We start from the raw sequence: 22,127 nt of genomic DNA, 5'->3' as shown, positions 1-22,127 counted from the left end.
GGCATCGGTCGAGTATGTGTACACACGTACACATAATAAATATTAAGTACCGTAGTGTACACGCAGGCAGGTGGTGGCTGGTGGTGGCCTACTTGCCCTTCTTCGTCGATGGCGCTTTAGCGGCCTTGGTCTTGCGGGGGTGGAGACGGTCGTGGTGGGCGCGGCGCTGGCCATACTCTTTGATGCTGTAGTAGTCGTTGACTTCTTGGAATGCATCCTTCTCGATGTTGCTGCTGTGGGTGGTGACGACAGGCGCGTCGTCACGCAACGCCTTGGCCGGCGGAAAGAACTCAAATGGGACACCTTGCCCAGCGAACGGCGCGACGAGCACGTCACTGTACGAGCGACAAGAGGGGTGCGCGCCGCCGTCGTCAGCCACATCCCAATCGTCTTGCACGACGACCCAGTCAAGAGAGCCAACGGAAGCAGTGTCTTCAGCATCGTCGTGAAAGCTCCACTGGTCGTCGTCGTCGTCCGTGTCGGACGGGGCAGTAACGACCGGCGCCGGGGCCATGAGACCGCTCAAGGCTTCAGCAGTGCTGCAAACGTCGTAGTTTTTGGCAATGAAGATGTCTTGAACGATCGCCGCATCGACCTCTGGGAACGCTGTGACGAGCATCTGCAAGTCAGCAGTCGCGTCGCTTGCCGTCGCCGACGTCTGAACCTGGCGGTGGCTCGCGGCGTGGCCATGGTCGAAGTTGTAGTTGCAGGCGTAGCTGTCCATGAGCTCGTCCTCGAGCTCCATGGCCGAGTACTTCATGTGGTAGTGGGACGTAGCGCCCTTGTGCGTGGCGGCGCGGCTGCGGTGGTGGTACATGAGACCTACGGACATGTCGGCTAGGCTGGGATCGCGAATATGCCATCGACTTACGGGCTTTCGGGCGACTTCCAGATGTGAGAAAATTCACCGGCCAAGCAAAACGTCGGAGAGTGGTCACCTATGATTGGTCGATACAGTGTCGACCGCGACGCTGATTGGTCGTTACCTGGTTCTCGCGGCCCAGCCGAGAATGATGGGCGACCGTCATTCGGATCGTCGATATTTTTATCCTATGCCTTCATTTAATTGACAGACGATGGTCATAGAACGCTGGCGTCATGGACCACGATTTTTATTCGACTTGATAATTAAATTATCGAGGCCAGTCGCCAGGAAAGATCCGTTGATGGCGGCCGGCCCATCATCGCCCCGACTGCAAACGCTGACGCCGCAACCAGTTCTTGCTGCTCAATATATAGGAACCTATACCACGGATTGCTGTTTCACATGCTCGCACGCGGGACGTAGGCAGGAGCGACGTGGCAGCGTCGTTGCATGAAGTCGGTTGTCCTCTCCTGCCGGCGGTTATTAGAGCCACCAGGAACAGCGAAACGCTGCGAGAAACTGCCGCTTATCACCAAGTGATGACGCACGTAGGCCAAGCTCGTAGGCCATAGCGCCTAATCCTTTGACGCGGCTTCGGTCACATTCGCGAGACTCTGTTGCAATCGAGAACTTGTAGACGGGCCATCGTCCCGGACGTCCGCGCGGCGACTCTGCGCCAGTCGCTTCCAATCGCATAAAAAGGACCTACAGTCTTGCGTGCGTTGTCAGTGATGGTCTCGTTGGCAACCAGGACGCGCCGCGCATGGACGCAGGCGCGCGCGGTATCGCGAGCATCTCTGCGCTGTCGCTTGTCTATCCGGCATATTGACAGTATCCGGATATAGAATTTTAGCCAATCCAAACAACGCTCGTAGCCCGACGAGATGCTGCCCGAGGTCGAGCACGACGTGTCGGTCCCGACCGAAGCCGAGATGGAAGACCTCACGCTGTCGCCGACAAGGGACCTGCAGTCGCTCATACCATTGGACTCGAGCTCAGTGAAGAGGACGGTAAAGCCGCCGCCGGTGCTGACGCTGCGCCCAATGAACAAGGACGTCATGTACGGCGCGCTCTTTGGCATGCAGTGCCTCATCACGATGATTCTGGTCGTCGCGAGCCCTACGTACTCGCAACCGCGGCCCGACGGTGTCCCGTACATTGGCGCCATGGTCATCGTCGGCACGATCTACGGCCTCATCTGGGTGGCGTTCTTCTTTGCCGCGCCGAAAGACCTCTACATCCGCGTCTCCACGACGCTTTCGTTCGCCGGCATGGCGCCCATGGCGCTGGTCCTCCTTGTGAGCCCGACGTGGACCGGCTTCTTTGTGAGCCTTGGCGTGCTTGCGCTCGCGTTCTCGGACTTTATTTGGACGCGCAAGAACAAGCTCGGCTTCGACTTTGTCGCCGTCGTCTTTGAGCTCGTGGCCGAAATGCTGCAAGCGTCACCAGCCGTGATCGCTGTCTCGGGCGTGATCCTCCTCGTTTCAAGCATGTGGTCGTATTGGTGCTGCCAGCTTCTCTCGAACGTCGGCGAGGACGACGGCTGGTCCATCGGCCTCCTTTGGCTACTGTTCCACTTTTACTGGACGTCGCACTTCTTTAAGACGCTCATCTCTGTCGTGGTGTCCGGCACGGTCATGTACTGGTACCACCACTGGGGTGACGACCAGCCCGAGTCGCCCACCGTGCCCATGGTGCTCACGTCGCCTCGGTCGTCGCTTCGAACGGCATCGATCGAGATGGAGCCCAAGACGAACAACGCGCCATCTGCCAACACAATTGTCTTGCACTACACGCGCGTGGCCATGACGTCGGTCTTTGGCTCGGTCTGCCTTGGCGCGCTTTGCAGTCCCATCGCTCACTTTTTTTGGACCGTGTTGCGCATGGCGAAGCGCGACGGCTCGTACCGCTGGCTTCGCGGCGTCGTGCTGCCGCTGGCACCGCGCATCGATGCGTTCACGCAGCTCTACCACAAGTACACGCTGAGCTACGTCGCGGCGTACTCGCAGTCGTTTTACGTGGCCGCTGCGGAGGTCTGGAGCCTCTTTGAGGAATGCGGTATCGAGGCCATGGTCGACGACGACTTGACGAGCCGTCTCCTCTTGTTTGCTGCCAACAGTGGCGCCGGCTGCATGGGCACGCTCGCCAGTCTCGTCCTCTTTGGCTCCCACTTGCAAGTGTACGGCACCGTGCTCAGCTTCGTCGTTGGCTACTCGGTGAGCTCGACTGCAACCGCGATGCTCAATACTGCGGTCAAGACGCTCTTTGTGTGCTTTGCACAGAACCCCGACCGTCTGAGCCAGCTCAACCCCATCATTTATCACCGCTACGTCCGCCTCTCGGAACTCAAAAACTTCAAGGAGCGCCGGTAGATGCGACTAGCAATAGGTCGTTGATCGCGAACCAAGATCTAGTTTGTCTTGCCAACGAAGAGCATCTTAATGAGGATTGTGTCGCGTTGCGGTTGCTTCAACTCCAAGGGACTCCAAGGGCCTCCCGCGACCGAATGGATTGGTTGAAATGGCGGCTTCGAACCATACACGCACGCGCTGATTCGCGGACTTTCCTATAAATCCCCCAATCACGTCAAGCGTGCGATGGCGGACTCGACGATGATGCTGGCGTTGCGCCGATACGACGGCGAGGCGGCATGGACCGATACCTGGTGCGACGGCCCTCGATGCTGACTGTCGTCCATACATAAGCATCTCTACATTAGCTTGACCAACGGTGCGAGCCTATCCGGCCTCGTCCCGGACAACGAAGGAAACGCGCAGCTCTCATGCTACGCCTTCCCCAACCACAGCCCGGACGCTGACACGCTGCTTATGCTGCGACTGCCCGGCTCCAAAATGCCGTCGCTTGTGGCGTCCGGGGTACCTGTGCTGCGGTTGGTGTCGCACGTCCAAGACTGCTTTCCCAGTACGTCGCCTAGCTCTCACAGCAATGGGCTCATGCATCGTAGCACTCGTCAAGGTCCGCCCCATGACGTCGTTTGAGAGCGACACAGAGAGCGATGAAGACGAAGACGCTGTGCAAGAGCGCAAGCGCCGAAAACTTCTTACCCATCCGACACCGGCGCCACCCAACGACGACGTGGCTATCGAGGCCTACTGCGCCCGATGGGAGGCCAGTCTGCGCATCGTGAGTGAAGCCGAGCTGCCAGACGAGCTCGAGTGCATGCAAGTGGATGCAGCCTTGGCCAAGAGTGCCTTCTCGACTGCAGTGTACCGTGCAACTTCAGCTTATCACATTGAAGTGATCCGAGTAGGCCGGGGTACTACCTACTTGCCGAGTTGCCGCCCGTATTGAACGCAGCCATGAAGGCGAACGTTGGCTTTGCCGTGTTGCACGCAGCGCATCCTCCTGGGCACCTCGCAATCGCGACGCCCGTGCAGGGCCAATTGCCTAGCGACGTCGGCATGTACGTGCACAGCGTGTACACGTTCAACGGACAGCGCGAATCCACGGAATGCGGTGCCGGCAAGACATCGAGCGGTACGTTGAGCTATATCGACCATAACAAGAAACAAGCCGCTTTGTGTGTAGAGATGGTCGACAACATTCGCCGGCGCCATGCATCCGGGACGTTTACAAAGCTCGTGCTGCCCACGCGCACCTGGGAGGACGTCGCTGCAACGACGTTGCTTCCGCTCGCAAAGCATTTCGTCGGCGACCTGCGTCTGCGCAAGGTCATGCAGACGCTACCGATGGCGCCAGTCTGCATCCGCCTCACGTAACCTTGTCGTCAAGGGCAACCTTTCGGGACCTTCCTATTTTGTGTTTAAAATCTGTTTTAAACACGGCCCACGACCGTTGGCCAGCTCAGTGTCTTGGGCATTCTATCTTGTCTCCTGGCGCAGTGTTTTAAACATCACAAAGACACGAGACGCATGTATGGGTTTTGAGAGGCCGGAACGCCGCCGATGCTATAAAAAGCGGCAGGTTGCGGGCATCGCGCGTTGTGATTGGCCAAAAGTGGGGGGAATTTCTCGTTTGGTGGCTGGCACGGGCGCCCTCAGAACCCGACTGACTGTCCAACCTCGAAATAACATGATCGGAGCCCTCGCCAAGTTGTACCAGCGCCAGGTCGGCAAGAGCCTGCGCCAGCTCGGCCTGCGCTACGACGACGCGCTCGTCGAGGTCGCCGAGGTCAACAAGGCTGTCTCGTGGCTCGGCAAGGAAGAGAAGGTCGCGCGCCAGCGCCGCCTCGTCCGTGCGTCCGACTTGAGCTTCAAGCGCGCGTACCTCCCGGAGGACATCCAGGCCATCCAGGAGCCGATGAACTTTTATTTGGACGACAAGGTCGAGGAAGTCCGCAAGTTGGGCGATGAGCGCAACAAGTTGACCAAGTGGTAGAGTCGTTGTCGTGCATTTGGCCCGCGCCATCGATTGCCCCATCCCGAACACGCTAGATGACGTTCAAATATATGACAACATGGTATCGCGGCCCTCTACGTGTCCTTGGCGAAGAACTGCACGTCCATGTCGGCATCGGCGCTAAAGGTGGCGACGACCGACGCAAGAACGTCCGCCGGTAGCGCCAGCGTGTGCAGCTCCCGCGCGCATACGACGCGGACATTGGCGACCGGGTCCTTTGCCAGCACTTCAATCGCCGGTACAACGTACGTGGCTTGGTTGTCGGCGTCGAGATGCTCCCGCACGGCCTACGACACCTTGATGAGGCAACCGCCACAACCACATGCAAGTACGCACCGCAAACCACAAGAGGGTGCCGACGCGCATTTGATAGTTGGCATGCGCCACGAGCACGGACGAGACAAAGCCGAGGGCGTACGCGCGCCACGGACCGTCCTGCTCCACGAGCAGCTGGAGTGGCTGCAGCGCCAGGTTGCGCACTTGGTACACGAGGTCTTGCGAGAGCGTCTCGACGAGTTTTTGAAAGTGCTGCATAAAGATGGACGCGCCGAGCCAGCGCGCGAGCGGGCCAAGGTTGTATGCGACTGCCACGCGCACCTTCCACTCGCCGTTCTCCATCGCATGGCAGAGAACAGGTCCGAGCTCGGCGAGAAACGTGGCTTTGCCGAGCGCCTAATGCAGCATTGTTGCATCAGCCCCCGAGAAAACATGGGACGCAGCGTACAAAGCCCAAGTAGTCGAGGTTTTCGAGGATCTCGACCACAACCTATGCATATCATAGAGGTAGCAGAGGCGGTTGTGCGAGTGCGATCGTACGTGCGTGTGCTGGGTCGGGTGGGTGAGGATACCAATAAGGAACGGAAGCACGTCGCAAGCGAGTCCGTCCGGGTCGTCAACAAACAGTGGCGACAGCCGACAGAGCTCCCGCGTCAAAATCTAGAGGTGATGACGCGGCCGACGTCATGCGTGTCGACGTACGTGGTGGATCGAGTCGTACACGGCGCTGCTGCCGTGGCATTTGCAGTCGTCCATGTCCATCGCGATCACATCTTGGATCGTCGGCACGAGAAACTTGATGAGGATTTCGTGGCCAAAGAGCTCGGCGACGCGGCCGACGTTGCGGCACACGATCTTCTTGATCTCGGTCGGCGCATCCTACGCCCCACCATCGACGTGCGTCTTGAAGCAGGAGGAGCGTACATGCATGAGGTTCATGTAGCCGTCGATGAGAGCAAAGAGCACGTGGTGCGTGCTGTCGCCGGCCGTGATCTGGTGCAAACTGTCGAGGCTCATGCAGCGCCGCCGCAAGTCCGAGCCGTCACTGTCGATGCTCGCCGACCCGAGCCACGAAATGGCCGACAAGCCGCGCGGTCGGTCGTCGTCGTCGGCTTTCTTTTTGGGCTCCTTGGCCACGCTGAGCGCGCGCTCCGTGTACCGAATGTCGGACATTTCGAGAAGCGAGTTTTGCGGACTCAGTGGCGCATTCGTGATCGTGGTCGCATCGTACAAGGCCGACAAGTCCTAATACCGATATCCGTCGAACACTGGGGCACCAGGTATCAAATGTCGTACCTGGATCTGGAGGTACTCGACAAACGATACAAACTTTTGGGCCGCGACCTTGCGAATGAGGTCGTTGCCGTCGTTGGCAAGGCTCGCAAAGACAAGCGCGAGGCGCCAGCGCCAGTGAGCTTGGTCCGGCGACGTCCATGGCGCGAGCTGGTACGTGAGGTGGAGCGCATCGAGGCGGCCATCAGGCATAAGTGCTTTGGAGAGCGCTTCGACGAGCGGGATGAGCCAGCACCAATGCACGCTGTCCGAGGGCTCGGGCACGATAAGCTCTTGGACGAGTGACGTCAAGTGCTGTCTTGCGGAGCACGAGACGGCTGGTTCCAAGTCGGACGAGAGCTCGGCAAAGGCCACACCCGCCTCGAGCACTTGGTGGCGCCACCGAAGGTGGTCCATGTCGGCCATCGAGATGCCCGGCATGCGTTCGTCTTCGTCGGCATCAAGGAGCATCGCTTGGGTTTGAAGACGCCGGAGAAACTCGAGCCAGAGCGAGACCGACGCCGCACGCAGCAGCGTCTTGCTGTTGCTCTTGAGCGTCGAGATGAGCGGGAGAACGTACTCGAGGAGGCACGCCATGGGCACCATCTTGATGAGCTCGCGAAATGCGTGCACCGCCTACAGATAGACAGTGTTTGTACCAGCCTCACATTGCGTCTGCTACCTCGCGGTGCACCGAGACCTCTTCCACGTAGCACAAGCTGTACACAATCAAGAGCACGACTTCAATCGCGTCGTTGCCCAGAGCCACCGTGCGCCCGAAATGCGCCTTGAGCACGCCAAGGAGCCGCACCATGTCGGCGGGAATCGGGACGTTCGAGAGCATGCGGGGTGCCACGAACGGGAGGATCGCACGGCGCGCATTGGGCCCAAGCGCCGCGAACGCACTCGTGTCAAAGGCGTCGGCGAGCCCGTGGGCGCAGAGCACGTGTGGCTGCAACGTATGCAAATGGATACGCACGTGCTCGGCGACCTTGGCCATCTGGTACGCGGCCAGCGACGCCGAGATGAGCGCCTTCTCCCGGTCAATAAAGTACGTTTCCTGCGGCAGCGCGACGAGGTCGAGCGTCAAGGGCAGTCGGAAGAAAGCGCTGCTCGCTGTAAACTCAGAGAGCCGATCAAAGCTCAGAAAGGGCGTCCGTGTACCTACAGTTTGTTGGATGAAATCGACGGTTTGGACACCAATGGGACAGACCGTTGATGCGCAACACGAGGCTGCCGCGGCGGACGTGGCGGGACGCAGCGTACCCAGTGACGTCGACGACGCAGATCGTGTCCATGATCTTGCGAAAGCGGAGGCCGACGTCGCCAAGGTGCTCAATGCCCCGGCTCGGGAGCGGTGCGAACGTCACTTGGTACGTGTCGCACATGAGCGTCGGGGCGTCTATCGATGACGGCGACGGGACGCATGGGGCGTGCAGGTGCAAGCGGACAAACGGTGCGTCGGACGCTGCGACGGCGGCCGCGACACCGTGGACGCTATGGATCGGCGTCTCGTCGACCTACACACTTGAAGGTCAACGCCGTCGATGTGATCGACGAATGTATATACCGAGAGAAGGCGAAAGCCGCGCGTGATCCCGGCAGCGCAGAGAGTGCTGGCCGAGCGCACGAGGGTGATCGTGACAATGGAGGTCGACGTCGACGTATCGACGTGGTGCACGCAACGCATGTCATTGAGGATCGGGGCGCGGGGCACGACGAGTTCGATCGATGGCGACGCACCCGCCCACCTGCCAGGATGCGTGAGGACACTTGGACGACAGATGTATCGGAAAGGAAATACCATGCAACGTGTTCCAGGTACGATGCACGATTGGTATGGTCGCGACGCAGACCAAGCGTCGCTTGCGGGTACCTGCGACGTCGGTGCCATGAGCACCTCCTGTCCAAGCAGCAAACATTGGCGTACGCGGTCGAGAGCACCTCATCGAGGTGCAGGATCGAGTAGCACGACGCGCAGTCCATGCCAGAGCATGTCTTCTTCCCGCACGGCTGCATGAGGCTCCAGCCGTTCACGAGGTGGCCGAGCGAGTGGTGCTCAAAGGTCCGCGGCTAAGATAGCGCATACGAGGCGTGCGCAAGGGACCGCAATGACATTACCTCCATGTGTATCGTCAAGAAGAGCGCATTAGCTTCATCGGTTCGATCGTTCCAAAGCACGAAGCTCTGGACGGGTGTCGCGGTCAGCGCCCGCTCTAACATGGCAATCATGCTGTCGCGATTCGAGCGCACACGGGCGTACCTGCGTCTTCCGTTGTAGCAAGCGCGCTGTCATAGTAGCGCCACGCCGAGTTGAAGTCGCCGTCTTCTTCGTACAGGTCGGGCTCATCGTCGCTCTTGGCCACGGAAGCGAACGAGACCGCAGCTTGGCGCGCAGGACCGCCCATGGAGGCCCAGATACCGTCGAGAATGCCCATCTTGCGTCCGTCCTACAGCGCGAGTCCGTCCCTATCACTCAGGAAGCATCCCATACCCTCTTCAATCGTCCTTGGCCAAGATGGGGATCAGCGCCGGCCGCTCTGCAAGGAAATTGCGATGCAAGTCAAGCCCAACTTATTTAATTTATATACCATTGACTGGCACTCACTTGCTCTTTGTATGTGACAGGCATTGGCGACAAAAAAAGACACGGGGCTTTGAACATTTGAATTCCATAAATTCACCTGCACTGCCAAACACACGAAGCGGGGAGAGCGGACGGAAGCGCCACGTTCATGCGAGCCATAGCCGCGCGGGCGACGCGCTCCTGTCGCCGACGGATGCCATGTCGCTTACGAAGCACTGCCCTGTGGCACGCTGTCATGGGCGAAAGAACCTGAGGCCAGGCATCTCGCCTTGCCCAGCCACGGGCAATGCCAACTTCAGCCACGAATGCGAGATGCACCTACATCTCTGTGTGTAGCCATCAGGAACAATGTTTAGCTGATGCGTTATAGCGAGTTTGAGAGATTGGCTTAGTCGCCACGGCGAGTATCGAGTTCGCGCCGGAGATGCTCGGCCACGGTGCTGGGGCCCTTTGCCGCAAGGATGGCACGGATGACGGAGACGCCGCTCGCACCAGCCGCAAGGACCTCGGCGCAGTTGGTCTCGTCGATGCCACCGATGCCGATGAGTGGCACGTTCGGAAAGCGTTTGTGGATCTCGTGGATGAGCGCAGGTCCTTCGACGACCTTCTTCTCAGGATGCGACGCCGTGGGGAACATCGTGCCGACCTAGTCGCACGCAAGTGAAGACGATGTTGGCAGCATGCTTTCACGCCAACCTGGAGGTAAGAGGCGCCAAGCTTGATCGCTCGGCGGGCGGAAGGCACCGAGTGCACCGAGAACCCGTAGATAGACGGCCCGCGTTGCAGGTCGTCCGCCACCGCGGTGTCCATGATGGTGCGCTCGGGATAATGGAATACATCGGCAACCTCGGGATAAAGGTGCTGAAAGCTCGTATCGTAAGGCGCATTGAGGATGAGCAGCGGGCACCGGCCTCGCCGGCCGCGCATGGCCGCGAGTTGGGTGGCTGTCTTGATGTAGATCGAGTTAGGTACGGGCATATCGGGATTGTTCCGTAGCTGGATAGCGTCGATGGTCAAGGTTCGGAGCGCTTGCTTTAGCGCTGCCGGCTCGAGCACGTCATGGGGGCTTACGACGAGGACAAGTGCGGGTCGCCGCAAGCCCGGGAAAGCCCGCATCGCTGGATCACAAAATGACCAATCACAACCAGTGTGACGTTTTTAATAATCCCAAAGACGGTGACTTACAACAATCCAGTCAATTAAAATAAATCGTGCCGGAACCTGCGGCGCAGAGGGCTGCTCACACGCGCCCACACCGACAGCACGCAGAGCACCCATGAGACCTCGTTTAGACGTACGACACGAGGGTCGCGCAAAGGCCACAAAAGATGGAGCCCACAACCGCCTCTTTGTGCTTGGAACAGCGTTCGCGTTGTTGGACGGCATCGAAAGTGCAATGTGAGTTGGGTGATTTTATCCGCCAACCACTAAAATCCTTTTTTTGAAATGCTGGCGACGACGTCGTTGACGCGTGTGGCACGCGGCCGCCCGTCAGGTCTCATCGCCTTGTGCATGCACGGTGCAGCGCCCGGGCGGCCTGCGCTGGCGCTGCACTTTTACTCGACGTCCTCCCCCAACGAGACGAAGAAGGCGGACGAGCAGCTCTCGCCGTTCCAGAAGCTCAAGCTATGGCTCGCTCCGTTCACGAACGGCGCCAAGGAGCTCGTGCACGAAAACAAGGAGGCGTGGGCCAGCCGCCGCAAGCTGTACGAGAAACCCGACACGGTGCTCTCTCGGCGTGAGATGTTTGTGCTGCGCCAAGCCCCGCGCGACTTGCTCAAGTCGATCCCGCTCCTCTTTGCGTTTGGCATTCCGCTCCTCGGCAACTTGGCGCCTCTGATCGGTTACAAGTTTCCAAAGCTCACGCTGCCGTGGCAATTCTGGACGCCCGAGCAAAAAGCGCAGTTCTTCACCGAAGACGTCACGACCAAGGCGGCGTACTACGGTGATGTCGCCAAGCTTGTTGCGACTTGGGACCCGTTCCTCGAGTCTGTCCTCGCGTCCTACCACGAAAAGAAGCTGACCAAGGTACAGTATTACCACTTCGTTGCTTGTATGCTTGCACCGTGCTCATGGCTTGACGTTGTAGCTGGACCCGAAGGTTCTTGTCGAGTACCAAAAGCTCTTTGAAGGCCCTGGTGTTCTTGAGCAGCTGCCAACGGCGCATCTCAAGCTCCTCGTGCTCGCCACGTCTGCGTCGCCGTTGGTGCGTCTCTACACATTCTTGCCGCGGGCCAAGCTCGTCGACCGTCTCCGGACGCGGGCGCTGGAGATCGGTATCGACGATCGACTCTTGCTTCAGGAAGGCCTCGACAAGCTCTCGCACAATGAACTCGTCTTTGCGTGCGAAGAACGTGGGCTCGTCGCTGATTTCAAGAACACGGACGCGTGCCGCAGTGCGCTCCAAGAGTGGCTCAGCATGTACGACGCCAGTGCCAGCACTTTGTACCCAGCGTCCTTGCTCTTGCACGCACCCATCGTCGGCGACTTCGTCAAGCGCGACTAAGGTCCATCGATGTATCCCGAATGTAGTCCATTTCTCGGTCGTCTTGATGGTCTTATGCCCATGCCGTGCCCACACCATTGTGTGTACCTGCCATGTCATCGGACACAGCTCATGCAGACCCATGTGATGCAGACCAGTGTTGCCTCGTTGCCAAAAGCGTCAGCTTTATGTCGCTGCGGCAACGTCATGACCTTGGACCGGTTCTATACTCGGGCGGGACCCGCGTCTATACTGCGGTCACGTACAACTCTGACCACTCACGGCCAAGTGGCACCGCGGCTCGCTCGCTCGGCCGCCGATCAATCTGGTAGACACAGCAGCAATATGCGTCGTCGTCGTCATCGCGGTCGAGCGGTTGCGATTTGCCAGTCGCCGGCCACGCGTCCCACCGTCGCATTTGTGCCATCTTGGATGAGCAACCGTCGCGACCATCCGCTGGTTGGCGGGTGTCGACGCTGGCCTTCGGCGCCGGGCCAAAAAAACTGCAATCGCACCGGAAAACCTCTATAATCGGATAAAAGAGTAAAAATCGACCGTTCACGAGGTATGCCTTTTCAGAGGCAGAGATTACACAACACCCGTCGTGTGGCCATTTTGGAACCAGTCAGTTGCCTCTTCAGTCACCACCTCCACCATGTTCGCCCGCTCCGTCTCGAAGATCACTGCCCCCATGACCCGTGGCATCTCGCGCTCGGCCCGCCGCATGGGCGAGGACCACCACCACGAGCACCGCGTGTTCGAGGACGGCCCGTTCAACTCCAAGTCGATCGGCGCCGGCATCATCGCCATCGTCGGCGGTGGCGCGGTCGTCACGGTCGGCTGCTGCAAGTTCCAGAACTTCAAGCACGGCTTCCCCCAGAAGAAGGAAGAGTAAATTTGCGCCTCTGCAGAAACTGCGTCGCCGCATAGACCTGGCACCAGCGCTGTTTATTTCAATATATTTGATTAACGTGTAGTCTCGGAACAGTCGCGGCGCAGCGTGGGACGATCAAGAAGCCTTTGTGAGCGAGATGGGGCATGCGTCTAGTCGACTGCCGTCCCGTGACAATCATGCGGGCTAGAGTTTGGCTGGATGTGATACGAGCGACTGGACGCAGGGACTTGCCCTAGGTCGCCCGAGAAAGACCCGTTGACCCGACCTAGGAGGCTGCGTGGAGGAGGCCGCGGCGAAGCGACGTGAGCGGTCTCGTCTGCACCGCGTACCCTGTTGCCGTCCGCTACATGGCGCCGCGATGACGTTCGTATCGGAAGGTTACCGCGACTCTTGGCATGATGCCCGCCTCCATCGACGTTTCTCACAATGGTCCATGTATGCGAGCTGTCTGGAAATTACTTCTAGTCGTAGGTTGGGACGCCTTGCAGTTGAGAGCAACGAGCCATAACCTCTTGGCTCAAAATGGCTTACTTCAGCCCACAGAGGGAGAGCGTTTAAAGCTCCTTCTCATTGCCGTACGTCGCCTCGAAGAACGCGTACTTGGCCTCTTGATCGGCCTTGATCGTCTTGGAGCCGGGCGTCCAGTTGGCCGGGCACACCTCGCCAGGGTGGCTATCGGCGTAGCTGAATGCCTTGAGGATGCGCAAGGTCTCGTCGACGCTGCGGCCGACCTGGTCGTCGTTGATCTGGATCGAGCGCACCACGCCCTTGGGGTCGATGATGAAGAGACCGCGGAGCGCCGCACCAAACATCTCGTCGTCTTCGTCCGTGACGAGGACACCATAGTCGGATGAGATGCGCTTGGAGATATCAGCGAGGATCGGGATGTTCATCTTGCCGAGACCACCCTTCTCGCGGGGCGTCTTGATCCACGCCAAGTGCGTGTGGTGCGAGTCGGTCGAGATCGCGAGCACCTCGGCATTGATGGAGCGGAAGCTCTTGATCGAGTCGCTGAAGCTCACAATCTCGGTCGGGCACACGAACGTAAAGTCGAACGGGTAGAAGAAGAGCACGAGCCACTTGCCCTTGTAGTCGTCGAGCGAGACCGTCGTGAACTTCTCGTTGACCACAGACTTGACGTCATGGAACTGCGGCGCATGCTTGCGTGGCGTCACCTACGCTACTACGATGAGCACCTACATGTGGTGGGCCATACACAACTACTTGAAACGACGTCGACGAGTGCTGGTTCTTCTTGACGTAGCCGAGCTTGGCGAGCTGCGCTTCCGTCAACCCGATCTCGGGCACGAGGCCACCGACCCTAGCATTCGCATGTTCCGCCATCGTCCTGCGAGTGACAGGCGCATGCATCTTACGACTTGGTCTTCTCCTTGAGGCCATGGATGGCGACGAGCGCCGCGAGGAGCAGCGTCATCTTGAGGAGCGTGCGCAAGGACATCATCTTGACCACAAACGGCGAATGACGTGGCGAGCCGACGACGTATTTTAATTCAATTGGCTGGCATCACATACAGTGCGCAAGATAATTTCGTTTCCCACGCCCGTGTTGCCGCTGCGCCTGGGATTTACCCCAATTTGCCAGTTTGTCCCACATGGTCCGGCCGACAGGAGGGCGCTCGGCAGCCGCGCCGTCCGCTGAGGCACCCGCCGAGGTACCCGCTGAGGCGCCGCCGACGGCTGCGTTCGAGAAGGCTGTCGACGTGCCAGTCCTCGGCGTCTTCCTTCTCGGCACGCTTCTGAAGCTGCTCTTGATGCCATCGTACAAGAGCACCGACTTTGAAGTGCACCGCAACTGGCTCGCGATCACAGCGTCCTTGCCGCGCACCGAGTGGTACTTTGATGCGGGCAGCGAGTGGACGCTGGACTACCCGCCGTTCTTTGCGTGGTTTGAACGCTGTCTTGGGCTCTTTGCCGCATACGTGGACCCGGCCATGCTCGCGCTCACGCCGCTCAACTATGCCAGCGATGGCACCGTCGTATTCCAGCGCCTCTCGGTCATCGCCTCGGACGTCGTCTTGTACTTTGGCATCATCAAGTACTGCAACTCGTGGCCGCGCGTGACGACGACCGAAGTCGCGTTCAACACGAACAAGCGCGTCGTCGTGCTCCTCCTCACGTTCCTCGACGCCGGGCTCCTCATGGTCGACCACGTGCACTTCCAGTACAACGGCATGCTCCTCGGCCTTCTCATTCTCAGCGTCGCGTACATCCGCGAGGGCCAAGACGTCAAAGGTGCGTTCGTCTACGCGGTCTTGCTCATGCTCAAGCACATTTACCTCTACGTTGCGCTGCTCTATTTCGTTTACCTCTTGGGGCACTACTGCTACACGGTGCCGAGGTCGGCGCAGCTCCGGAAGCGGTCGCTCTCCAACACAGACGTCCAGGAAACGCTCGAAGCGCTCGTGAACGGCCAAGGTCGCTTCCGCTTCCGCCGGTTCCTCACGCTTGGCGCCGTCGTCATTTCGGTCTTTGGCGTCGCCTTTGCCTCGGTGATTGTTGGCGACCCGACTTCCCGTGGCGTGCTCGCGCATGTACAGCAGATTGCGTCGCGACTCTTCCCTGTCCAGCGAGGTCTCTGCCATGCGTACTGGGCCCCGAACGTCTGGGCGCTCTACGCGTTTGCTGACAAGGTACTCGCTACGCTCTTGCGCGTGCCGTCGCCCGTCGGCACCATGAGCGGTGGCCTCGTCCAAGAAGCGAGCTTCGTGGTCTTGCCGTCGGTCGCGCCCATCGTGTGCCTCCTCTTGACGCTGCTCACAATGTTGCCCGTGCTCCGCGACGTCGCCAAGTACCCGGACCCGTCGCTCTTCATGCCGGCGCTCGTCTACTGCATGCTCTGCTCGTTCCTCTTTGGGTACCACGTGCACGAGAAGGCGATTCTCCAAGTCACGTTGCCACTCGGCCTCTTGGCGGCCGAGAGCACGCGGGACGCCAAGCTCTACCGCATCGCGACGCTCGTCGGCAACATTTCGCTCTTCCCACTGCTGTTTACGCCGGCCGAACTCAGCACGCGCGCGCTCCTTACCGCGACGCACGCCCTCTTTGCCAACGTCTGTCTCGACCCGTTCCACGCCTACTCGCTCAAGGCGCGGCGCATCAAGTACGCCGGCATCGGCCTCACGCGCCTCCAGGCAGCGTACGTGACGCTGCTCGTTGGCGTCGCTGGCCTTGCGATGCTGCTACCGATTTTGCTGCCGCGGTATCCGTTCTTGCCGCTGCTGTTGCTCTCCGTGACGTGCGCGCTCGGCGTGCTCTACATCTGGATCTTTGCGTTTCTGCAGCACCGCCGCAAGCTCGACTCACTGAAAACGTACTTGAGCGGCGACAAGCCGGCCCCCACCGAGGCGCCTGCAGGCCGCTTTGAGCTTTTTTAACGGGATGCGTCGATTAGGATACATTTTGCTGCTCGGTTCGACGCTTGAGGTTGAAGAGACCGCCGAGGCGTGCGCCAACTGGGCGGAGTGGGACCTGCGACGATGGACAATGAGGCTCGGGAATGGACGCTAGCTCCATGGCAATCGTGTTGGGACGATTCGAGATGGTGCCGCAGCAAGCACACGGCCGCTGCAGCTCATGGCAGGGTTCGCACTCGGGGAATCGGCAGCACGGCGTCCGGACGATCACGAGACTTGGACGGTGGCATTGGCTACACGCAAGTCCGGTGCTCGATAATGCTTCGTCTGGCAACACATCAGCATTTTCTGCCACGTCGCGTGGTAGCATTTTGTCCGGTTTGGTGGTGCGAAGCAGGGTGCACTCGGCGCGGCAGTCGGCGTAGAGCTTGCCCGTGGCGTCCCGCGCCGTCGGATCCGCCTGCGCCGAGAGGAGGAGCGCCACAATGTCGTCGTGACCCTACACGCAGCGCTAGGTTCCTGGGCACGTGGTTGATGTGCATACGCGTACTATACCTCGCTCGCTGCTTTGTGCAAGGCGGTGCGCAAGTCGCCAAAGGACGTGTCGGGCAGGTTGGCGTCTGCGCCGTGGGCGAGCAAGAGGCGGACGCTGGCAACGGAGCCGCGAAAGGCCGCGCGATGCAATGGCGTGGCGCCGCACGCACGCGCGTCGACGGACGCGCCTTTCTGAAAGAGGTACGCGACGACGTCGACGCGGTCCCACTGCGCGGCGTAGTGCAGCGACGTGTAGCCAAAGTCATCGGGGAAATCCACGTGCAGGTGCGCCTTGTGGCACTCGAAGAAGCTGCGCACGTGGTCGAGGTCGCCGTCCTGGGCGGCGGTGAAGATGCTCTTGCGCAGCAGCGCCTTCCGGCACGGGCACTCGTCGCTGGCCTTGCCCATGTGGGTTGATACACCTCTGAGAATATATGCAATCGAGCATCCGGTTTCACAGGCATTTGTAGGAAGTTTGAAAAGATCGCACATGGCCGACGAGGCGCTGCGCCGGTACAACTTTGGCCGCGCGTCGTCGCGCTGCGAGCTGGTCTACGGCGCCGAGCGGCCTGGCTACGTCCACTTGACACGCGACCAGCCAGCAACACCGCGGGGTAAGATGCCCACCGCGGCGAAGTCATCCTGACACCTGCCAGGGCCGGACGTGGACGAGGCGACCGTGCAAAAGTGGATTGACTTTATGCAAGCCGCGGGGATCGCCCACGTACTGTGCCTCTTAACCAAAGAAGAACTGCGATTTTACGCAAGACCGCTCTTGGAGACCTTCGGCGCGAGCTTTGGCGACGCAAACGTGACGCACGTCGACGTCGCCAATTCGTGGCAGCTTGTGACGCTGCTTGGCAGCATGACGCGCGCGGTCAGCGCCAGCGAGAAGATCGTCGTCTTTTGCTCGACGGTATGCCCTACGAGACGTGTTGTACCTTCCATGTGCACAGGGCCAATCGCGCACCGCCAATGTCTTGGCGCTTTGGCTCCACCGCCAACACGCCTTGGGCATCGCCGAGGCCATCAACGACGTCGTTGCATTTGCCCACGGTAGGCTTCTTGCCAGTGCAGCATCATGATTTTGATGATAAAACTGCGTAGAGGCCCGGACGACACGAAAACCCCGGGTGCCTGACGTGATCCAGCTGCTCTTGGGCCACGGATCGACGACCGAGAGCAGTTCGGTGCCGCCACCGCCGCCCAGCGCGCGCCTCAACTCGAGCCGTCCGAATTCCAGTCGGCTGGCGTCGTCGACCTCGATCGGCCTCGGTGCCTCGCTGTCATCCAAGCTGACGGCTCATGTTGCTCGTACTAGTAGGCGACGACATTGTGGACTGGTGTTTTCTTCAAATGGGCGGCGCCATGGACCGTCGCAGTGTCAGCACCGGTCGGTTTGGTGAAAGAACGCAGTTTGAGATTGGCGACCCGTGCGTGCGCAACATCCTCAGTGTCGGCAACTACAGTCGCGGCTACGAAGCCATCTCGGTCTGTAAACGTGAAGGCGCCGACGTCACCCTCGCCGACCGCAAAGCGCTCCTCGCAGCGCTCTTTCGCGTACATATCCACCGTCGCTAGGTGTAACACTCGTCCTTCGTAGACGTCGGCCTCGCACGTGATTGTGACCCACGGCCTCGAGACGCTTCTCGAATCGGCGCGCTACGTGCAGCAAAACGTACCGACCGCGCCCAAAGTGATCGTGTTTACGGGCGCGACTCTACCCGCGACAGAGACGGCGTCGGACGCAACCTTTGCGCTCGGCTTTGCGATCGGCGTGTGCTCTACGTTGCGCCACGGCGTGTATGTTGCAGCCCATGGCCGCGTGATGCCCGCGGGCAGCTGCTTGCGGAACGAGCGCACGGGCTATTTCGAAGAGCTACCAAAATCCAAAGCATAAGAGCATGCGTCTATCTCTATGGACGGCGTATTGGACCGACTTAGGCTCTTGGCTGCAAGCGTGCGGCTTGAGCTTCGAAGAAGGTCTTCCAGACCGTCCGAGGCTCCTTCTGTGTTGGAATGTAGTGGCCACCCGGGTGGCGGAGCACGTCGGCGCTTGCAAACACAGCCGCGAGTTCGTCGGACCGCGACGGCACCACCAGCTCGTCTTGCTCACCGATAATGTGGAGCGATGGCATGAGAAGGGACGCTGGCGGCAACTCCTTCTTGTACGCAGGATCTGTGAGGCAGGCCGACGCGCAAAAGACGCCAAACTCAAACGTGCGCGCGCCACTCCCGTAATCGAGTGCCAAGAGGTGCGCGGCAAACATACCGCCTTGGCTAAAGCCAAAGACGCCGTGGAAGGGACCTTGCGTCGCGACGATGTTGCGGATGTAGGCGACGGCCTCGTCGACGCCATGGTACACGTACGCCTTGGTGACCGGGTCCTGGGAAAAGTTCCACCACGCAAACTGCTCCATCGAGAGCTTGAGTTCTGCGAGCTCGGCCTCCGTCATGCCTTCCAATCTATGGCAAAAGCACTTTGTCGTACAGGCCATGATCATCAAAGAGGCCTACTTTTGCAAGTGGTCGTCCGACGTCGGCTCGTATGGCACTTCAAACGGCCCGTCGATGAAGACTGCGCGAGGACGAGGTTAGGAAGAGGATGGCAACGGAGACGCACCAAACTCGGTCGTCGCCTTGACGGCGCGGGTGAGCGCGGCCATCTTGCCCTTGAGCTTCTTGGCGCTTTGGCGGTGGCCGTGGAGGCAGAGGATGCGGAGCTTCATCACGTGCTTCGCGCAGAATTCGTACTGCTACATGCCACCCGCTGCGTCATTGGTATCCGGAATTCCTGCCTCTGCAACGGAATTCCTCCCCGGCGACACTCGAGCAGCGCGAACTCGGCTACGAATACCTGGAACACTGCCAGCTCGTTGCGGCGGTGGACGACCATAGTAGCCATAGTAGCACAGTATTAGAAAAAGCGTCACAGCTCCCATCGAGCTACGACTTGTCATGGAGTGTTATTCTGTTCAAGGCGCTCCTTAGATCCGCAACTACGACTAGTCGGCGGCGCGCAGGTACTCGAGCGAGGCCTCCAACATGGTGAGGTAGTAGCCGGCTTCCCCTAGTTGCATTTCGCGCATGGACCACGGTGTTTGAGAGCACACACCTTGCAGCGACTCTTGGTTGCAGAGCGACCACATGAGCTCGAGCGTCGTCAGTGGCGTCTTGAGCTTGGCGTTGCAAATGCAAAAGATGAAAATCGGTAAAAAGTCGTCGGCCGCCAGTGGGCGCGCCCCGACGCTGGCTTTGGCGAACGTCGTGTACACGTCTTTGGCGGCGCCGAGGAGGAGCCGGAGCTTCCCAGACGGCAGCATCTCGGTCTCCATGAGCACGAGCTGGTCGAGGACGGTGTCCCACTGGAGGCAAAACTCGGGGCCGAGGCCAAACTAAGAGACATGAAAGGGATGCCAACCCCACAAGCAAATTTGGTCTCGTACTTGAGGACTCGACGGTGGTAATTTGCTCCATTTGGTGAGCTTGGCCGCGAGACTGGCTTCGTTCATTGGAGACGTATAGCCTCGCGCCCACTCTTTGATGGGCTTGGCCAAGTCGGTACATAGCTTGCGCTCAATCGCGGCGAGCACGGCGGTCTCGAGACTCTCTTGCGAGAGCTCAAACACACCGAGCTCACTTTTGCGATAGGCCAACACATAGCGCATCACGTGTGCGATGACGTCGCGGACGTCACAGAGGTACGCGTGGCAGTGTTGCGGGGACGCAGCGCTCGTGGTCTTGGCGCGCGCGGTGCGGATAAAGTGCGCACACGTGTGGCCTTCAAAGGTATCTACGATGCCAAAAGGTCGGAACGAGCAAGAGAATCGCGTCGTCCTACCTTGGTCGTGGAGCCACGTTGCGACAAGGAGGGCGGGCTCCGGTACGAGGTGCAGTGCCGCGCACTCGCGCTGGATGCCGCTCCGCGCCGACTTTGTCAGCCTCGGAAGGCGGAAGCTTGGAAGCTTCTTTGCGTGTGCCGCACTTTTGTGCGAGAGAAAGCTGAGCGCGTGCTTCTCGGTGAACGCGTGGAGTGCGTCCTGGGAGATGGAGTTCTTCCGCGCAGCGTTGGCTGGCAGCGTCTTGAAGACGTCTTGGGCCAATCGAAACGCGTGCAATTTGCGCAAGCTGAGAATATCTTGGAGGCGACTCTGCAATTCGTCCGACTAGAGAGCTTTAGCTTAGCACGTACTGTAGTTGCTCTTGACGTACGACTGACGGCGTCGAGTGCAAGATGAGGTTGTGCTTGGCGGTGAAGACGGCGGTGTTTTCGATCGCAACGGCCACCCAGAGACGCGCGAGCGCTGGCGACGACGCACGCAAGTGGATGCGCCGCGGGTACGGCGAGCCCTCCATGGGGGTGATATGTATCTCACCGTCGTCGTGCGCCACGATGCTTCCCTATGAGCGTCCTGAAGATTCCCCAAAACCTTCGGTGGAATCGTACGATGTACTGCAATGGCAGCCGCGCTTTGAGGCGAATGCCGTCTGGCGTATGGACGACGACGCCTGTCTCGGACACGACGACCTCGACGACCTTCCACCCATTCTTCTTGAACCGGCGTGTCTTCCACATGTCCATAACATGCGCTAGCCGAGCGTAGCGGTGCCCGTCCAGCACGAGGCGGAAGGGCGTGCTCCCCCAGCTGACGTGGAACGTCGATGGGTTTACGATCGAGTGGTTCTCACACGGTGGCACGAGCGACGGCGACCCGACCTGGCGATACTCGGCCACGTACACGCACCGCCACGAGGCACCAGGCCACGGCTGCAGCGGCGAGGCTGGAAAGTCCCGGGCAACGAGCTCGCGCCACACCGAGTCGGCAAGCACAGCAGCGCGCCACGATCGCGCGACCGAGCCGAGCACTGTGAACGCGATGGGACCTGTAAAGTAGGCTGCGACGAGCGTGATGACGGTGGGCGAAGGACCGCTGCTGCTACCGAGTCCGATCACCACCGGTGCGGGTGGCGCGCAGGCCGCCATGCGTTCGTCGTGGGCGTTGGCAACCGTTTCCGCTCGTATCCCTGAACGACCTCGATTAAAGGGAATTGCCCACCACCCGTGACGTGGCACGCTCCGCGGCCAGTTGACCCGAAACGTCGCGCAATCCAATTTGTCTGCCGCTCCAAAGGGTACCACTCACGGACGCTGGCACGATAGTTCTCCGCATTCCATTCCTTGGAGCGCCTCGAAAAGCAGGTCAAGGCGGAGATGACAAGAGCGTATCGGACGCCCTTGCTCGCTTCCCTCGACACGCGCCGTACTAGTACCTTTGTGGGCTAAGAATCAATTCGCATCGTTCTCCGCCGCGACGAACGAAGAAGAATTGACTTGCCGTTGCTGTGCGCGGCAACATCACACCAGCAAAGTTCCATGCGCTTCAGCAAAACGGCCGGCGAGGAATCTTGCAAATGCTCACGTCTTTGTTGCCGCCTGTCGGTCGCAACGACCCACGGGC

The 22,127-nt window shown here is 59.9% G+C and overlaps 14 protein-coding genes across 15 annotated transcripts; 7 read left to right on the top strand and 7 right to left on the bottom strand.

Moving 5' to 3' along the window:
* Positions 1 to 88: 88 nt before the first annotated feature.
* On the bottom strand, positions 89 to 933 carry SDRG_04293 (hypothetical protein; the record flags this gene model as incomplete). The annotated part of the gene is made up of 2 exons (XM_008609960.1): positions 872 to 933; positions 89 to 822 (listed from the first exon to the last, which is right to left on the bottom strand). The coding sequence occupies exon 2, from the start codon at positions 815 to 817 to the stop codon at positions 89 to 91; it is 729 nt and encodes a 242-aa protein (XP_008608182.1). The 5' UTR covers positions 818 to 822; positions 872 to 933.
* A 669-nt stretch (positions 934 to 1,602) lies between these two features.
* On the top strand, positions 1,603 to 3,332 carry SDRG_04292 (hypothetical protein). The gene has a single exon (XM_008609959.1). The coding sequence runs from the start codon at positions 1,750 to 1,752 to the stop codon at positions 3,235 to 3,237; it is 1,488 nt and encodes a 495-aa protein (XP_008608181.1). The 5' UTR covers positions 1,603 to 1,749; the 3' UTR covers positions 3,238 to 3,332.
* Positions 3,333 to 3,379: 47 nt separating this feature from the next.
* Positions 3,380 to 4,717, top strand: SDRG_04291 (hypothetical protein). Its single transcript, XM_008609958.1, has 5 exons — positions 3,380 to 3,530; positions 3,585 to 3,787; positions 3,831 to 4,092; positions 4,137 to 4,363; positions 4,415 to 4,717. Exons 1-5 carry the CDS (start codon positions 3,463 to 3,465, stop codon positions 4,603 to 4,605), a joined length of 951 nt encoding a protein of 316 aa, XP_008608180.1. The 5' UTR covers positions 3,380 to 3,462; the 3' UTR covers positions 4,606 to 4,717.
* Positions 4,718 to 4,918: 201 nt separating this feature from the next.
* SDRG_04290 (hypothetical protein) lies at positions 4,919 to 5,224 on the top strand (the record flags this gene model as incomplete). The annotated part of the gene is made up of 1 exon (XM_008609957.1): positions 4,919 to 5,224. The coding sequence occupies one exon, from the start codon at positions 4,919 to 4,921 to the stop codon at positions 5,222 to 5,224; it is 306 nt and encodes a 101-aa protein (XP_008608179.1).
* A 57-nt stretch (positions 5,225 to 5,281) lies between these two features.
* Positions 5,282 to 9,361, bottom strand: SDRG_04289 (hypothetical protein). Its single transcript, XM_008609956.1, has 15 exons — positions 9,288 to 9,361; positions 9,057 to 9,243; positions 8,915 to 9,009; positions 8,724 to 8,866; positions 8,598 to 8,669; positions 8,364 to 8,544; positions 8,007 to 8,313; positions 7,476 to 7,957; positions 6,818 to 7,429; positions 6,446 to 6,766; positions 6,224 to 6,400; positions 6,062 to 6,181; positions 5,970 to 6,011; positions 5,582 to 5,917; positions 5,282 to 5,532 (listed from the first exon to the last, which is right to left on the bottom strand). Exons 2-15 carry the CDS (start codon positions 9,229 to 9,231, stop codon positions 5,320 to 5,322), a joined length of 3,276 nt encoding a protein of 1,091 aa, XP_008608178.1. The 5' UTR covers positions 9,232 to 9,243; positions 9,288 to 9,361; the 3' UTR covers positions 5,282 to 5,319.
* Positions 9,362 to 9,705: 344 nt separating this feature from the next.
* On the bottom strand, positions 9,706 to 10,515 carry SDRG_04288 (hypothetical protein). Its single transcript, XM_008609955.1, has 2 exons — positions 10,077 to 10,515; positions 9,706 to 10,026 (listed from the first exon to the last, which is right to left on the bottom strand). The coding sequence occupies exons 1-2, from the start codon at positions 10,494 to 10,496 to the stop codon at positions 9,769 to 9,771; spliced, it is 678 nt and encodes a 225-aa protein (XP_008608177.1). The 5' UTR covers positions 10,497 to 10,515; the 3' UTR covers positions 9,706 to 9,768.
* A 314-nt stretch (positions 10,516 to 10,829) lies between these two features.
* On the top strand, positions 10,830 to 12,021 carry SDRG_04287 (hypothetical protein). The gene is made up of 2 exons (XM_008609954.1): positions 10,830 to 11,408; positions 11,470 to 12,021. The coding sequence occupies exons 1-2, from the start codon at positions 10,893 to 10,895 to the stop codon at positions 11,884 to 11,886; spliced, it is 933 nt and encodes a 310-aa protein (XP_008608176.1). The 5' UTR covers positions 10,830 to 10,892; the 3' UTR covers positions 11,887 to 12,021.
* A 499-nt stretch (positions 12,022 to 12,520) lies between these two features.
* On the top strand, positions 12,521 to 12,891 carry SDRG_04286 (hypothetical protein; the record flags this gene model as incomplete). The annotated part of the gene is made up of 2 exons (XM_008609953.1): positions 12,521 to 12,756; positions 12,843 to 12,891. 2 exons carry the CDS (start codon positions 12,521 to 12,523, stop codon positions 12,889 to 12,891), a joined length of 285 nt encoding a protein of 94 aa, XP_008608175.1.
* Positions 12,892 to 13,023: 132 nt separating this feature from the next.
* SDRG_04285 (peroxiredoxin (alkyl hydroperoxide reductase subunit C)) lies at positions 13,024 to 14,253 on the bottom strand. The gene is made up of 3 exons (XM_008609952.1): positions 14,137 to 14,253; positions 13,985 to 14,081; positions 13,024 to 13,935 (listed from the first exon to the last, which is right to left on the bottom strand). The coding sequence occupies exons 1-3, from the start codon at positions 14,220 to 14,222 to the stop codon at positions 13,315 to 13,317; spliced, it is 804 nt and encodes a 267-aa protein (XP_008608174.1). The 5' UTR covers positions 14,223 to 14,253; the 3' UTR covers positions 13,024 to 13,314.
* A 120-nt stretch (positions 14,254 to 14,373) lies between these two features.
* Positions 14,374 to 16,155, top strand: SDRG_04284 (hypothetical protein; the record flags this gene model as incomplete). The annotated part of the gene is made up of 1 exon (XM_008609951.1): positions 14,374 to 16,155. The coding sequence occupies one exon, from the start codon at positions 14,374 to 14,376 to the stop codon at positions 16,153 to 16,155; it is 1,782 nt and encodes a 593-aa protein (XP_008608173.1).
* Positions 16,156 to 16,168: 13 nt separating this feature from the next.
* On the bottom strand, positions 16,169 to 17,076 carry SDRG_04283 (hypothetical protein; the record flags this gene model as incomplete). Its single annotated transcript, XM_008609950.1, has 2 exons — positions 16,169 to 16,633; positions 16,690 to 17,076. The coding sequence occupies 2 exons, from the start codon at positions 17,074 to 17,076 to the stop codon at positions 16,169 to 16,171; spliced, it is 852 nt and encodes a 283-aa protein (XP_008608172.1).
* A 65-nt stretch (positions 17,077 to 17,141) lies between these two features.
* On the top strand, positions 17,142 to 18,607 carry SDRG_04282. 2 transcript variants are annotated; one of them, XM_008609948.1, is made up of 6 exons: positions 17,142 to 17,282; positions 17,325 to 17,584; positions 17,625 to 17,724; positions 17,776 to 17,943; positions 17,990 to 18,228; positions 18,272 to 18,607. In XM_008609948.1, exons 1-6 carry the CDS (start codon positions 17,159 to 17,161, stop codon positions 18,566 to 18,568), a joined length of 1,188 nt encoding a protein of 395 aa, XP_008608170.1. In that variant the 5' UTR covers positions 17,142 to 17,158; the 3' UTR covers positions 18,569 to 18,607. The 2 variants fall into 2 exon arrangements, with proteins under 2 accessions (XP_008608170.1, XP_008608171.1); XM_008609949.1 differs by having other exon boundaries at positions 17,146 to 17,282; positions 17,993 to 18,228; positions 18,272 to 18,582.
* A 1-nt stretch (position 18,608) lies between these two features.
* On the bottom strand, positions 18,609 to 19,397 carry SDRG_04281 (hypothetical protein; the record flags this gene model as incomplete). Its single annotated transcript, XM_008609947.1, has 3 exons — positions 18,609 to 19,134; positions 19,186 to 19,246; positions 19,292 to 19,397. 3 exons carry the CDS (start codon positions 19,395 to 19,397, stop codon positions 18,609 to 18,611), a joined length of 693 nt encoding a protein of 230 aa, XP_008608169.1.
* Positions 19,398 to 19,578: 181 nt separating this feature from the next.
* SDRG_04280 (hypothetical protein) lies at positions 19,579 to 22,020 on the bottom strand. Its single transcript, XM_008609946.1, has 6 exons — positions 21,116 to 22,020; positions 20,881 to 21,069; positions 20,510 to 20,834; positions 20,115 to 20,461; positions 19,784 to 20,063; positions 19,579 to 19,738 (listed from the first exon to the last, which is right to left on the bottom strand). Exons 1-6 carry the CDS (start codon positions 21,650 to 21,652, stop codon positions 19,674 to 19,676), a joined length of 1,743 nt encoding a protein of 580 aa, XP_008608168.1. The 5' UTR covers positions 21,653 to 22,020; the 3' UTR covers positions 19,579 to 19,673.
* Positions 22,021 to 22,127: the final 107 nt, after the last annotated feature.

The sequence above is a fragment of the Saprolegnia diclina genome (assembly GCF_000281045.1).
Source record: "Saprolegnia diclina VS20 unplaced genomic scaffold supercont1.10, whole genome shotgun sequence".
NCBI lineage: Eukaryota > Oomycota > Saprolegniomycetes > Saprolegniales > Saprolegniaceae > Saprolegnia > Saprolegnia diclina.
Note: the sequence above shows the minus strand (reverse complement) of the source record. Positions and strands in the feature narration are given on the sequence as shown.

Coding starts and splice junctions, on each gene's coding strand:
- SDRG_04289 (XM_008609956.1), bottom strand. CDS start 9,231: ATGGGCATTCTCGACGGTATCTGGGCCTCCATGGGCGGTCCTGCGCGC. Junction 6,767..6,817: donor TCGAGTACCTCCAGATCCAG/GTACGACATTTG, acceptor TATCGGTATTAG/GACTTGTCGGCCTTGTACGA. Junction 6,401..6,445: donor GCTACATGAACCTCATGCAT/GTACGCTCCTCC, acceptor GGTGGGGCGTAG/GATGCGCCGACCGAGATCAA.
- SDRG_04292 (XM_008609959.1), top strand. CDS start 1,750: ATGCTGCCCGAGGTCGAGCACGACGTGTCGGTCCCGACCGAAGCCGAG.
- SDRG_04287 (XM_008609954.1), top strand. CDS start 10,893: ATGCACGGTGCAGCGCCCGGGCGGCCTGCGCTGGCGCTGCACTTTTAC. Junction 11,409..11,469: donor ACGAAAAGAAGCTGACCAAG/GTACAGTATTAC, acceptor TTGACGTTGTAG/CTGGACCCGAAGGTTCTTGT.
- SDRG_04291 (XM_008609958.1), top strand. CDS start 3,463: ATGGCGGACTCGACGATGATGCTGGCGTTGCGCCGATACGACGGCGAG. Junction 3,788..3,830: donor CGTCCAAGACTGCTTTCCCA/GTACGTCGCCTA, acceptor CATGCATCGTAG/CACTCGTCAAGGTCCGCCCC. Junction 4,093..4,136: donor AGTGCCTTCTCGACTGCAGT/GTACCGTGCAAC, acceptor TGATCCGAGTAG/GCCGGGGTACTACCTACTTG.
- SDRG_04280 (XM_008609946.1), bottom strand. CDS start 21,652: ATGGCGGCCTGCGCGCCACCCGCACCGGTGGTGATCGGACTCGGTAGC. Junction 20,835..20,880: donor TGCACTCGACGCCGTCAGTC/GTACGTCAAGAG, acceptor AAAGCTCTCTAG/TCGGACGAATTGCAGAGTCG. Junction 20,064..20,114: donor TACCACCGTCGAGTCCTCAA/GTACGAGACCAA, acceptor CATGTCTCTTAG/TTTGGCCTCGGCCCCGAGTT.
- SDRG_04288 (XM_008609955.1), bottom strand. CDS start 10,496: ATGCGGGCTTTCCCGGGCTTGCGGCGACCCGCACTTGTCCTCGTCGTA. Junction 10,027..10,076: donor TTGGCGCCTCTTACCTCCAG/GTTGGCGTGAAA, acceptor GCGTGCGACTAG/GTCGGCACGATGTTCCCCAC.
- SDRG_04282 (XM_008609948.1), top strand. CDS start 17,159: ATGGCCGACGAGGCGCTGCGCCGGTACAACTTTGGCCGCGCGTCGTCG. Junction 17,725..17,775: donor CGTCGTTGCATTTGCCCACG/GTAGGCTTCTTG, acceptor AAAACTGCGTAG/AGGCCCGGACGACACGAAAA. Junction 17,944..17,989: donor GTCGACCTCGATCGGCCTCG/GTGCCTCGCTGT, acceptor TGCTCGTACTAG/TAGGCGACGACATTGTGGAC.
- SDRG_04285 (XM_008609952.1), bottom strand. CDS start 14,222: ATGATGTCCTTGCGCACGCTCCTCAAGATGACGCTGCTCCTCGCGGCG. Junction 14,082..14,136: donor CTCAAGGAGAAGACCAAGTC/GTAAGATGCATG, acceptor TGCGAATGCTAG/GGTCGGTGGCCTCGTGCCCG. Junction 13,936..13,984: donor ACTCGTCGACGTCGTTTCAA/GTAGTTGTGTAT, acceptor GTAGTAGCGTAG/GTGACGCCACGCAAGCATGC.